Source organism: Copidosoma floridanum, unplaced genomic scaffold (genome assembly GCF_036245765.1).
Source record: "Copidosoma floridanum isolate Cflo_tuat_1 unplaced genomic scaffold, Cflo_Japanese_pri ptg000024l, whole genome shotgun sequence".
Lineage (NCBI taxonomy): Eukaryota > Metazoa > Arthropoda > Insecta > Hymenoptera > Encyrtidae > Copidosoma > Copidosoma floridanum.
Window position 1 is genome coordinate 6,390,673 of NW_028321901.1, and position 15,060 is coordinate 6,405,732.

At 30.9% G+C, this 15,060-nt stretch overlaps 1 protein-coding gene across 5 annotated transcripts in view; it reads left to right on the plus strand.

The window, feature by feature from the left end:
• Positions 1-15,060, plus strand: part of Usp7 (Ubiquitin-specific protease 7) — a 780,393-nt gene that overhangs the window by 235,261 nt on the left and 530,072 nt on the right. For all 5 annotated transcript variants that reach the window (XM_089595056.1, XM_089595060.1, XM_089595061.1 and 2 more), the window contains one exon: positions 12,626-12,760. In XM_089595056.1, the coding sequence (XP_089451182.1) occupies positions 12,626-12,760 (135 nt within the window). The remainder of the gene's footprint in view (positions 1-12,625; positions 12,761-15,060) is intronic.

The following is a 15,060-nucleotide window of genomic DNA, read 5'->3' on the forward strand; positions in this document are numbered from 1 at the left end:
TTTATTTGATCCAATCGGTTGAAAAAGAATATTGTTATTTATTTAATCAACTGAGTGACACTAAAATCTAGCAAGCAATTTCAACATTGCCAATGTGATAAGGATACTGCTACTTAATAGTTATCTGTTCAATTTTATGTGTGAGAACATTACATTAAGATTATGGAAACAAAAATATTTTTTAAAAACATTTTGTCTTGATTACCTCCTGGTAAAATAGGTATTGTATAATTCTCAAAAAAGGATGAAATGATTTCTGCAACGTTAAAACTACACATTGCTTCTACTTATCCTCTAATCAACAAAAAAGTGAACATTGCAGTACGTTTGGGCAAAGACAAAGTGAAAAATGGCAAGAAACTAATATAGTATACAAAATTTATACTTAAAGATCTTCGTTTTCTATACGTAAGTGAAGCTAAACGATTAAATGTTTGCATTCATAAAAACATAAAAAATACATGTCTAAATTCAGTAGTAGCCTCTCACCAACACAGTCTCAATCGTACTTTTGATTGGAAGAACAGCAAAAGACTTGATCGTGAGTTGAACTATGAAAAAAGATTATTATCAGAAATTGTATACAGTAGTTATGTATAAACAAAATTAACGTGAATAAAAAGAAAGACCTCTTTTTTCTAAACAGAGCATACATGCCGTTACTGTGCAAGTTTAAGGGTCGCTAGCAAAGTTCGTTGCTCTAGGTACCTACAGTTTATTTTTCTTATAATCATTCGTTGCTCAATAAGTTTCTTATCATTTTATTATTTTATGTTTGATAATGACGATACTCACAAATATTAACATTCACACATTTATGTGTTACCAATAACGTGTGATACTGAGGTATTCGTTTCCATAAGATTTACAATTTAAGTAAGTTTTTAGTTGAGAAGCGTTTTCAAAATGTTATGTAATTTTAGCCTAATAAGGCTGGCATACCTGGCCAGCGAATTGTTACTTAATACAAACTAAACAGAAAATAATACACCAGTTGTTTGTTTTTATTTTCTCCTTTGCCGTCGATGAATCGCTAATTCTTTACTCTTCAACGAGTAATAATGGAAGGCATTAACAACTATTTCTCAAAGATACATGTAGAGATTAGTGACTTTAAAAGAGGTCCTCCCATGTTTTACTGAAGGAGTGCTCTATGGTTTGTAAGTATTCTCTTTTGAAGGAGCGTTCGTCCTGCTAGGATGTGTTTCTCTGGTGGCCATGACCATGAGTTTCCAGCACTGGGTCCATCTTAACCAGCTGGGGTGTTGGCAGTTCCTAGTTCTTTATTCTGGAGTAAAATGAAGTTACTCGTGGTAAAACATATACACAGAGGAATACTATAAAATGGATATTATCGATTAGTAAATGTATTGCTATCTTGGCACGAAATTTAGGCATATTAGAAAATATTTACAACTGCATCAAATAACACATAAGGAAAATATTTAAGTATTTTCAAACAAGCCAAATAGTAATTTTTTTGTAAGAATTTCTTGCAATATTGGTAACGATTATTGTAAACTTATATAACAGATTTACTACATAAAAAATGGTTTTTATCAGTCTTAGCTTTTTTAATTATGATCACAGTTTTGATCAAATAGGATATCGTTACAGATGACTCTAAGTTTCTGATAATCGACGATTTTAAAGAATTTGTTAAAAATGGAAAATATAGTATAGCAAGTAACCTTCAAAGATTGTTTCACATGTCATTTGTTTAGAAAAACTTTTACTAATAAACCTTTTTTTAGTTTTAAAAAACACATTTTTTAGAAAAAATTTACTTAACCTATCACTAAAAATTGTAGTCTCCACATGTAGCTAACCAATATAAAAAATTTTTCTGATGCATGACCAAATTATCTTATTTATTTCCATTTACTCTTAAAAATTTTGCAGTCATACTTATAATTCTATCTCAAACTGATGATAAAAAATAATGAAAGATGAGTAACTTACATAATAAACCTAAGAGTTAAATATGTACCCAATAATAGTTTCAGATCAAAATGAAAACGATTTTTTATAACGATGGCAATGAAAAAACTATGATAGCTCCTTGTTTAGCCTTCAAATTTTTAACTATTACTCTGAATATTGTGTAAAGATTCATTTAAGTTTCCGATGGTTATTAACATTTTTATACTTGCAAATGAACGTTTACAACCTCTAACAAATGTAATTTTGTTATGTTTTACAACTAGGTTTCACTATTTTTCACTTAATTGTGATGTGTATTTGATTTTTATGCTTTGAAGAACTTATATAAATAATGACTAAACGATTTTCTCAAGGCAATATATATTTAATGCAGCGTTTATTGACTGAAAATAAGAATTATAAAGCATGCAATAAAAATTTAAATTAGTAAAATTCAAAAGTTAAAACATGTCTTTATAGAAAAAAAAACTTGTAGAAGTAAACAGAGACAAACCATGAATAATAAAGAAATACAGAATCATAACCTTGAAAAACTATAAATTAATTAGATTAAGTAATGCAGAAACATAAAGTACTAATGTTAATTATAAGTGGCGGCATAAGATTTAAAAAGAAAGAGAAAACTGAAAATAAATAAAAATGGAAAAACAACGTCAATCTTAAAAAAATTGAAATTAATAATAAATAATTTACTACAAAGTTCATAGTTTATGAAAAATTAGGAAAGTATGACTAAGCTATATATATTCAGGTTAACTTAAATAATTTATTTTTCAACACGAACTTTGACTAACTATTCTGCAAGAGCTTGGTACGTATGCCCGCAGAGTGGAAAGTCCCACTACAGTACATGAAATATAGTAAGGCATCACCTCCATGTACGCCAGCCTTCTATTTATAATGATAAAATGACTATTTTTTAACACAAAAATTAAAAAAGGAGAAAAATAGTACTTTATTATAGTTTTTCAACGGATGAAAATAAGTTTGTTTTAAATTAATTTATTAAATTTAAAATTCTAAAAGTTTTTTGTGATATTATTACTAGTACTACAACCAGCAATATTTGTGATACATGTATATCATCAAATTTATAGGCATGTATAGATAAAGGTACAATTCACATTATACTTAACCCATCAGTGTCGTTACATAATCACAAATAACTTTCTGATTGAAGTAGGAAAGTCGAAAATTATAAGTTTGAAAAAATTTCAAACATGAATTCCTGTTTTCTCGACAGTTGGTCTGCCGCTCGAGCTACCTAGGAGTCGTGCTCTCTACACATACCGTAGATTCTTATGATTTTTATTCATGGATTTGAGCTGTTTTTCAACCAATAGCTCGGATTTAATGTTTAAATAAAGTATGACTTTGGAAAATAATTTTCCATGACTGAGAGTGCATGGTGCCGAGTGAATAGTACCTCCATCTATATGTTCCTTTAAATTTAATGATACGTATGTATCACAAATATTGCTTGTTATATTAGTGATAATGTCACACAAAACTTCTAATACCTAATTTATCAACAAGTAGGAAGTAATTTTCCACAACCATATCTCATTCGAATTGAAAAAGGTAATAATGGTCCAATTTTAAGAAAATTAAAAATTCAGAGACACTTTGGAGATAAACTAAAGGTAGTTAAAAGAGCTATGGTCACAGTTGAAATATTGAAAAGTTACGTCGTTTGCGCTTGGCAATGGCCAAATACAATAAATTTTTTTTACGACTCTGCCGTACACACATAGATGTCGCTTTCATGCGTACTTCTGTACAGTCACTTTATTTATTGCAGTTGTAATAAAAATTTACTTATATTCCAACAGTTCTGATAGATTTATTGTTTAAAAAAAATTCTTTTTAACTTCTGATTGGTCGTTTCTTTTCTTTTATTTTTAATTACATTGATTTGTACAGAACTCTTTTTTTCGTTTTTAATTTTTAACATTTTTGGTTTAAGTTTGATTAATCTTTTTCAATGTGTATAAGAATAGTTTCTTATTTCTAATACTGTACCCATTAGTGGTAGTGATTTGGATTTCATCCTCAGACCAACCTTAACAGTAATGAAATAATTACTCGTATGTCTCTTGCAATATCTAAAAATAGATTATTTTAAGTGAAAATCAGTATCTTTAGTTGTATTTATGGAAAAATGGCTTACTTTTATTCGTCCAGCAGTAAAAAATAGCGAAATTTTATTCGTTTTTGAAATTAAAAAATCTGGTTAGTAATGACATAAATAGCTAAAAGTTGAATAGGTTTCAATTAGAGCAAGCTTTAATTTGTGCTTGAAATTTTATTTACAGACGTACATCTCTTTTACTTAAGTGCTTTTTTCAAAAAAAGACAATTCTTTGCATAATGCTATGAAAACTCTGTAACAGGATTATCAATGTTCAACTAGCGTGATTGTATTTTGTAATATTATATGTGTAATGTCTTTTTTCTCAACTTGACTGCGAATCTTCAGGAAACACTGTTAAAAATCATGTTTATCAGCCCTAATCATTGGCATCCTATATATCTGACAGTGTGAAGATCTTATTTTGTTAACGTACAGAGATGTACCTGTATCTTCAACGATCGCATCATTTCCTTCCTTGCCTACTGTTACGCTGCGCTCACCTTAACTTGGATTGCAGTCATTTAGTAACGACGTGACTACAGGCTAGAGATTTTCTAGAACCTTGCGAGGTACCTTGTGTTTTATTGGATAATTATCAGAATAAATATCATTGTTGTACGACCGCATTTTTAGACCTTGTGATTCTTACCTTAAACACGGCAGCAGTGGGTTGTCAGGTAATTGATGAGCTTCTAGAGACTTTGTGACTTTCCATAACAATAAGTTACTCACTCCCTCTCTCTTGCGCTCTCTCTCTCTCTCTATATATATATATATATATATATATATATATATATCTTTCATCGTTGCCTCGTACCACTGACGCACAAAGCTGAATCTCCCGATTTGAGATTGTCTTTTGTGCTTATAACTTAACTTTTTTTTTAATTAAAAAAAATTTCGTTGTACAGTAAGTTTAAACGATATTAACCTGAATAACACAAAAAAGTGTCATTTTTTACAAACTTAAGTAGTGTGCGAAAATGAAAAATATTTTTTAATAAATTTCAAGAAAAGTCTAAGGCTTACTAATAATAAAATCTCTGCAAAATTTTAGGTTTATACATTAACAGAACTTAAGGTATGAATTATTATTAAATGAAATCTTACCACCATCGGCCCAAAGGCCTTATTTACTCTCATTTACAGTATGCTTTCCTGTCCAACCATTAAATCGGTGTTGTGATGTTGAGTTTTACCTGTGAGAGTGATATGTATGGATTGGTGTTAGTGTGACGTACACTTAACTGCCGTTGACCTCGTGTATGAGTTTCTGTCTATGCAAAGCAGTAGTTACGTATGTCAATTCGTCGTTTTATCTCACGTCCTCGTAAGGGTATTCATCATCATTAGTCTGTTTATTTTTTCTTGGTATGCAATTCAATAATTAAAGCTCAAATTCTGTTTTTATCAATTGGAATTTTCTATGTTGAAATATGTGAATTTAGAAAATAAATATAATGAACAAACAAGTTGTAGTAGGGGAGCTAGGTAGGTTTCCTTGGCTTTTTTAATTAGGACGGATCCACCATGATTATTTTAATGTATTTTTGTCTGCTGAATACGATGATTGATGGTGGGTTGCTGTCCAAGTGAAAAATCTTTTGTTATCATCAAATTTTATAAACATATTATAAAATTTTACAATTTTGGTTAGCAAAAAATTTATTTTGATCCCTTCCCACATTCGAAACAATCTACAACCAGTAGACAATGGGTGCTTGGATTTTTATTATAAAGTACATGCTTTAAGGGAAAATTTACGATCAAGTGAGTTGAAAATAATGCACTGACAGCTAAGAAACACTTGGTCGGAAATCGCAAAAAATGCCTTTTTTCAAACTCAAAATATATGTAAATAAAAATCTGTGGTATTTACGTATATGCATCCTATTTGATTTTTGATCAAAATGGACTAAAGAGTCAGAATTCACTTCTTGTTTACCAAAATTATAAAATTTTATAACTGGCCTATAAAACTTGTTAATAACTAAAAATTATGCACTAGGACAAGCACTCACCATTGGCTCGTTCTAAGTAAATAACCAGGTCTTTGAGAACCCAGTACTAAAATGCTAAAAACGTTATTATTATAACGGATTTGAGCACGCGCGTGCATGAAATACATATACTTATACTTACATATACTTATACATACTACTTATGTTACACGTGATTCTCGCTTTCTAAGTACTTCTATGTTTGCTTTAAAATATGAATTAATACATGTACTAATTGTTGGTCATGTAATGCAGAGTGAAACAAAAATTTTCATCATATATGTATAATTAATTCTTGTTTGAAGCATTGTACCCGACAAATAATAATTTTTTTATATTTTTGGATACCATAAAAGTAAAATTTGGAAATTCAAAGTGATCAGTGATCCGTTGGGGGCGAAATGTGAGAAAATAAATAAATACAAGTAAAGTGTATTTAAATTTTTTTGCGTTGATTTATTGATGCACAACGTTTCGCTGACAATATGCGTCAGCCTCATCAGGCGCAGGTACGCGAGAATTCGTAAGTTTGGTTGACTTACTCGTCACCTGTCGTGCTGTCGACTGACAATTGTCATATTGTCAGCGAAACGTTGCGCATCAATAAATCAACGTAAGAAAATTTAAATGCACTTGACTTGTATTTATTTATTTTCTCACATTTCGCCCCCAACGGATCACTGATCACTTTGAATTTCCAAATTCACCGGAGGGCACTGATATATACTAACAAATCATAAAAGTAAAATAATTCACTCTATCTGATTGATATTGAGGAAAACAATAGACATATTGCTATTTTCCATTGTAAAGTCGTAATTTTTTATTCAATTTGTTTCCTATGATTATTTATAATTAAATATAAAATGTACCCGTGCTTATTACTAAATTCTACTTATCTCAAAATTAATAATAAGAATATATTTTTTGGTCACTTAACAATTATTCTTATAATACATGATGAAGAATAGAAAGTTAATGAATTTACAGGTCGGATATGTAGAATGTAGCTTTGCTTTTGAGATATGACTTATTATTTTTAAAATTATTACAATTGTTTGTATGAATCCGTGTTACATATATTTTCGCACCTCAATAATTGCATCTCAATCAGCTTGAGCAAGCGCATCGGCTTAGTAGTGGCGTAGAAACATACATACCTACAATTCATATATATATATATATATATATATATATATATATATATATATATATACATATATATCGGTAGAGTAGCAGCCAAGGCTCCCAGATTTTAGGGAGTTCGCCGCATGCGCAGTGCGCAATCACCCTTTCTCTATAGAGCAAGCTGGAGCGGGAGAGTCCCCCTACCCACACCTTTAACCTAAGCCCCGCCCACTTTTTACAACTTAAGCATGACATCTTGTCTAGTAGGAGTACAATCGACGATAGCCGCGCGGGCTAAGTCTTTTGCCCCAGCCAAACTTGCCAGCTTTCGAATCTCTCTGATAATTTTTTTTTTTTTTTTTTTTTTTTTTTTTTTAATGTACGTTATACATAAAGTGTTACAACACGTTTATGTAAATTATTATATGTATAACGTTTTAATACTAAGACATAATTTTAAAAAATACTATGTACAAGACAAGGTAAGTAAAATTATAAAACAAAACATTCGTCACTTATTAAGGAAATAAAAACATTATTATTTAGAGAGTTAAGTGTCGAATTATGATAATTAAAGTATTATTTAGTATTTAAAAATTATCAAACGACACGTCTTGATCATTGTTAATTTAATTCACTATTACATTAAAAAAAACAAGTGCGCGCGAGTCCACGAGCTAAGGATTCACGCTGAATACGCTCAAAAAGTAAACAAGACCAGTAGTTCACAGCCTTGAAAACAAAGTATATGCGTTAAAGTTTCGCATCTGCAGAATACGTTACAGCGTACAATACATATGATCTACACTACTATTTTTTGTTGACTAACTTTAATTCCAGTTTTAAAATGTTTACGAAAAGAATAATGGTTCTAACGTTGCTACCTTGACGTCAATTAACCCTGCAACTTATGTTAAATGATTTTCTTAATTTTGTTGCCTAGTCCTTGTTTTCTTTATTTTTATTTATTTATTTTTTTCTTAATTTCGAACGTGAATGTAAATAAATTACCGCGCGCGTAATGTGGCCACAGTAAATGTGCCGGTCTCAAGCCCGGAGAAACTACAGAGAGAGCGTGCTGTAATAAACATACTCTAAGCGAAAAAAAAGTTGTTTACTTATTAAACAACAACTAAAAATTTAAATATTTTATTAATTATACTGTCTGAAATCAGCATGAATTTTTTCACTATTTTTTGTCGAGTGATTTTAGGATACATATAGAAAAATATTGAGAAATTGCAGCATGAGCTTTTATGGCAATCCATATTTTTCGACGAGACGTATTTCCAAGAATAAATACTTGAAGCGAAGTAAGTTATTAATGATACACGAATCAAAAAAAAGGTCGTGCAATTCGGGACAGATTAATGTATTAAACAGTGTTGCTTACCGACCATAATAATGTAATAGTGAATTAAATTAACAATGATCAAGACGTGTCGTTTGGTAATTTTTAAATACTAAATAATACTTTAATTATCATAATTCGACACTTAACTCACTAAATAAAAATGTTTTTATTTCCTTAATAAGTGACGAATATTTTGTTTTATAATTTTACTTACCTTGTCTTGTACATAGTATTTTTTAAAATTATGTCTTAGTATTAAAACGTTATACTTATAATTATTTACATAAACGTGTTGAAATACTTTATGTATAACGTACATTAAAAAAAAAAAAAAAAATTATCAGAGAGATTCGAAAGCTGGCAAGTTTGGCTGGGGCAAAAGACTTAGCCCGCGCGGCTATCGTCGATTGTACTCCTATTAGACAAGATGTCATACTTAAGTTGTAAAAAGTGGGCGGGGCTTAGGTTAAAGGTATGGGTAGGGGGACTCTCCCGCTCCAGCTTGCTCTATAGAGAAAGGGTGATTGCGCACTGCGCATGCGGCGAACTCCCTAAAATCTGGGAGCCTTGGTAGCAGCGTGAGAGGGAAAGAGCGCGTGGCGTACATGCGAGAGAGACAGAGCGGTGGATAGCAAAGCGGCGCGCGCTGTAAGAGACAGGGACGGAGAGGGAGGGAGTACGTAAGAAAGGAGGAGAGGGCTTGGGCCGCAGGACGGGTGGCTACGTTTTTTCGTAATGCATTTCTCCTAACGCGGCTATTCACTGACCAACAGAAGAAGTTTCACTTCAAAAAGACCACAAAAACCTACCTGGCAACCTACTATTATGTCTTATCTGGTCTTATCTGAATATTTAATAAATTTACTAAAGCCGGAAATAATTGAATTTTACAAGAATCCAAATTATATCGTTTAAAGTTATTTACAACATTTTAACAAGTTTTAATTTTTCTTAACTCAACTCACTTCTATGTTCGATAGTTAGCCGCATCTTGCGTGCACGCAATCGCAAGATCTTACAAGGTTGATCACAACGATGGTTCTAATCCTACACGAGACCACACGGAGGTATAATTTGGGTTGAGAGAGCTCGTACACTTACTGAAATAATATAGTTCAACGCAATGAGGCTTTCACTGTCCTATGTTTGTGTTGATACAGTTTGACGCACCGTTAAGCTGTAAGAGCCCGAAGAGAGGGGGCGAGCGAGCCCAAGGCTTTGGACTCTCTCATGACAATCTCGGAGGCTCACGGCCTGAAGATAAATATAGATATATATACAGACAGAAAAAGAGTGTGAGATGTGCAGACACATACGTATTACGTAACTGTATGTATAATACCCATATATACGTAAATGATACCTACGTCCACAGTGACATGCATGGCTAAAAATTATAATCTTTTTAATGTTAAGATTATGAAAAACAATTATTTTAAATAAATAACATAAATTTCAAAGGAAAAATAATAACCTCAGTAATTTTGTATACAGTTATTATTTCTGTAAATTAAAAGAATGATTCATACAAAGATTTAATTAAATATCATATCTAGTTGCTACATACATTTCACCATTAGGTTTTACACATACGCAAGGCTCAATATTTAGTAACATTTTAAAACAACGTAACTGTTTCGTTAGTGTATTTATTGTCACTTCAAAAGTATAGTAGTGGTGTTTAAAATATAACATATCCATTTGCCGAAGTGAAAAGTAAATATCACCAAAAAAATAAAAAATTTTCGTAATTATACTGAACTGAGGACCATCATCACTAACATTGCTAATAATTACACTAATAAGTATAAACTACTTAAAGAAAAAAATTAACAAGCTATACATCGTGTAAATAGTTGAAACGGCTGCAGCTGATGCGAGTCCATACTTTGTGCGTCGTAAGAAAAAAGAAATGCAAACACATGCACATATGTACAACATTAGTGTATAGCGCTGCACACCTTTTCCCTTTCTCTGACTATATCTATGCATATATACATCTATATTTATCGTTAATCTGTGAGCCTCCGGGATTGTCATGAGAGAGTCCAAAGCCTTGGGCTCGCTTGCCCCCTCTCTTCGGGCTCTTACAGCTTAGCGGTGCATCAAACTGTATCAACACAAACATCGTACTGTAGTAGCCTTACAGTTGGTACTGAGTAAGCTTGATGTTGTGTTGGACTCTGACTACACAACTTTTGCACTCTCTCAACCCAAATTATACCTCCGTGTACTCGTGGCGATGATAATAAAGCTAATGCTTTAAAGTAAGTCTACAGTTGCCTGATTTGCTCAAGTTTTTCTCCTACAGCTTAGTCACTAAACTAAGTCTTACTTTTGCTTGAAATGCATACTTCTAACATGCAGCCTTATCACCGAGTTAAGTCTTATATTCTCTTAAAAGACGAAACTGAACTAACTCTTCAATCTTTATAGTTACTCAAGAGCACTAAAAGGAAGAGAAAAAGTGCAAAGAAGGACACATCAGGTTGGAGATTCAGACGATAAGTCATAGCTTAACCTCATTACGCTCGAATTTTACATTAGGTACAAGTTGTTGTCAAAATTGCGTACAATATTTCTTGTGGTTCATACGCAGTAATGAATGTTGAAATAGTTGATTGTTCATACTCTTAAATGTAGTAGGGCGAATTGATATTGTAAGATTGTTAAAGATTGCACATTTAGTTTCAGTTTTGTGATGGTAGTTCTTTTTTAAAGAAGTGATTTATACGTCTTGCAATTACAGAATGGGTACACAGCTCGATTTTTAAAAATCGCTGACCTTTTACATTTAATAATTTTAGAGTGAAACTGGCTGTTTCAAAATAATAAATATTAAGTGTAAGACATAGGATGTTACAGAGGAGTAAAAATTAAACTTGAATAACAGGCATTAAACTTATTAAATGTGTTTAGCAACTAAATGGACCCTGAGTGAAACTCTGCTAAGTGTACCAAATGATATTCTTTACTAGAAATTTTTTCCAAGAAATTTTTTGCTAGATTCTGAATGATTTTTGCGAATTTTTTTTTCGTAATGTTCACTGTGCATATACAACATTTATTTTAAAAGTACCAATGGATTATTTTGATAATTTTTTATTAAAAACAATCAATATTTTTATCATCTATACACTCGTTTCACTTGCTTCTTTGTCGTCATAAATAATATTGAAATTCATAACTAGGTATTAAGAAGTATGACTATTTATCAACATAATTATTTACACAGATCAGTATTTCGCTGTCCTACTGACAGCCTCTTCAGGATTCAGATAATGTAGGTGTCAAGACAACAAACGCGTAATAGGAACACCCATGGCGCCTATATTCTTGTCCACATATTACATTTACTCAACTTAGTTACAGTAACCCTCATGCTATGAAAAGTTAGTTATATGATAATCAGAAAAATCAAAACAAATGTTTATCCAAAAGTCATGCATGGACGGCACGCAAGCGTAAAACGTGACATGACGTTTTAGCACCGTCCATGTATGACTTCTGGATAAAAATTTGTTTGATAAAAATTGAAGAGGCTGTCAGTAGAACAGCGAAATATTGATTTGTGTAAATAATTATGTAAATAAATAGTCATGCTTCTTATACCAAGTTGTGGATTTCAATATTAATTAACATTTTTACTCTGTTCACACTTAGTTTTTACAAGTAATTATATTTTTTAACTGAAATGTCTTACCAACTTCCAAGCGAAAACTCAGTTGATCAAACATATTTTTCAGTCTTATTTTTTAACTTATAATCATCTGTTGTCTATAAAAATCATACAGTCATTACTATTTTAATAAATTTCAGAAATGGTATTAATAACCTAAAAATTTAATAGGATAAATCAAAAGTTGCGAATTGTGAATAAACAGCATATTCTATAGATATAATATAATACTAATGTAGGAATTACCAAGCAAAAGTTGTTCATGAATTGTTCAACTACGAACATGTATTCTTATCTCATAAAAAGGAATTAGTCAATATTTACTATTTATAAGAATGTATTATGGCAAAAAATAGTCAATTAATAATTTTTTTCTTTATTTTAAGGTTCATGTAGTTGCTGATGCACCTCATGGAGTAAGTTGGGATAGTAAAAAACATACGGGGTATGTTGGTTTAAAAAATCAAGGAGCAACGTGTTACATGAACTCTTTGTTACAAACTCTCTACTTTACTAACCAGGTATTTTTTGTACATAATACTTTAGTAATAATTTTTTAATCTATTCATCTTATATCATCCCATTTTCCCAACAAAGTATTGTGTTGTACCAATCTACGTTATGCTTTACTTGAAAATCAGCCAAATTTACTTTAAGAAACACTCTGACAGAGTGAAGAGAGATCAAATTTTCTAAATTTTCTTACTGTTTTTTCAACTTAACTAAAGTTATTTTTAGTTCGTTGCAAAGTGTTAAATCGTTGCAGACAGAAGGTTGTTTTTGCATTGATAAGTCGATAATTAACTTGTCTAGATCTCGTTCTTTTTGCAAAAAAACTGACGATCATAAAAAAATTAAAACCCAATTTCTTGCAATATACCGAGATGATACTGAGATCTCGTATACATTCCTACGCATACAGCCTCTGATTGCGAATTTTCGGTCCAGCAATTGTGAATATCCGAAGCCTGAAAAGCCAGCATGCAACTTCTGAAAACACTAATCCTCAATTTTTAATCACTCATAACTTAGTGCGCCAAAGTTATTCTATTAAATTTACTATAAAATACGTTTCTCTTCTAAACGCAAGTATGGAATCTCAAACAACCTAATATACTAACTTGCTTTTGAATAACATTTCACCTTTATTTGTTTGAATCAAAAACAAATAATTTCCAGTTGTACAATGTGTTTGTTTTCTGCATATTTTATTTTATAAGTAAAAAAAATTTCCAGCAGCTAATTATTCGAAGTCTGACCCTACATTTTCGTGTCCAATTGAGGTCGGCCGATCCACCTTTTATTAATCTATGCTTTTTAACTACTTGATAGAATGGAGAAGGGTGGATGACTTAGAATCAGTATTATTAAATTTTTGTCAAACAAATTGTAGCAATAAATTGGAAAATGCGATTTCTTACCTTGACTCTTTAGTTTTCAAGTAAAAAATGGTCAACGTTTTAAAGCTCATAATTTTTCATAATTTTGGCTGGATATTATTCAGAATTTCCTTGCCCGATTATTATCTGTTTTGTTGAAACTATTATGTTCAACGCACATTTTCAGATAAAAAAAAAAGTTAAGGAATCGTGCTATAACGGAAGACTGGTATTTTCTTTATTATGGTATAATAATGATAGTAAGTATACCTGAAAATTTTTTCTTATTTGAAAATGTATGTTTAAAATAATTGTTGAGGCTACAATAGACAGTGATAGCGCAGGAAGGTTTTGAATAACGTTGAATGAAATTGTGACAAATCAAAATTTTTTAAACTTCGGGAATTTTTTACTTTGAAGCTAAGAATTTTAAGAATACACATGCTAATTAGTTTTTTTTATGTAAAATGTGCCAAACATTGTTATAAAACTATTTTTGGGAGTTAAGGAAATCAAAATGCAAGGAATAAAAAAGGGTTGAACGATGGAAGTCGATCAGCTAGTAACACATAGGACTGGTCGCTGACTTGATCTCTAGTAATTTTGTGCGCTTGCTATTTTTTTCGTTTGTCTCATAAATAAACAAAGTACCAAACATTATTCCTCAGTAATCCAATGTTTTCGTTTGTGTGCATTTTCGTATGTTTATTTTAGTAACTTAAATGTTAGCAGTCAATTTCTATTTATTTTTATTAAGTAATAAATTAAATTTTAAGAAGTCAATCTTTAGTGATTTAATGCGATCACATGCCAGTATTTTTTATTTTAAATGCAACTGTAATCTAATTATTTGCAACAGAAATATTTTCTACCAAAGCAAGTGATTCATCTATTCCTTAAACAAAATGCTGAAAAAAATGTTTAAATATTATGGATTAAGTCAAAGCCATAAAAACTCAACGACACAGCGTGGTTAAAAAATTTTCTTCATTCAATGAGGAAAAGTTATTGAAGTCATTACAAGAGATCATGGGTAAGCTCCCACATCCATTATAAAATATCTAAGTCGACTTCAAATGCCAACTGACGTGCTAGCTCAGTTAGCCTTATACATGTTAGCACAAAAGCATATAATTTGGTGAATCTATGAAACCACTATTTATTTCATGAAATAACATGGCATTTTAGTTAAAGTATAAATTTAAGTAAAAAATCAACATTCTAACTAGGTACTTTGTAAAATAACTATTAATTCTATGAATTAACTGTTGGCTATTAGTTATAGTATTAAGAATCAGGTTTATGCAGTTTAAGCTTGATCTATTTTCATCGATTCCATTATTATAATACTTTAAAAACTTTTTGTTACATTCACTTATTACAGCTAGTCATGCTGCGATGACATCGAGAATCATATAATCTGCAATTTTGAAAGCAGGCAC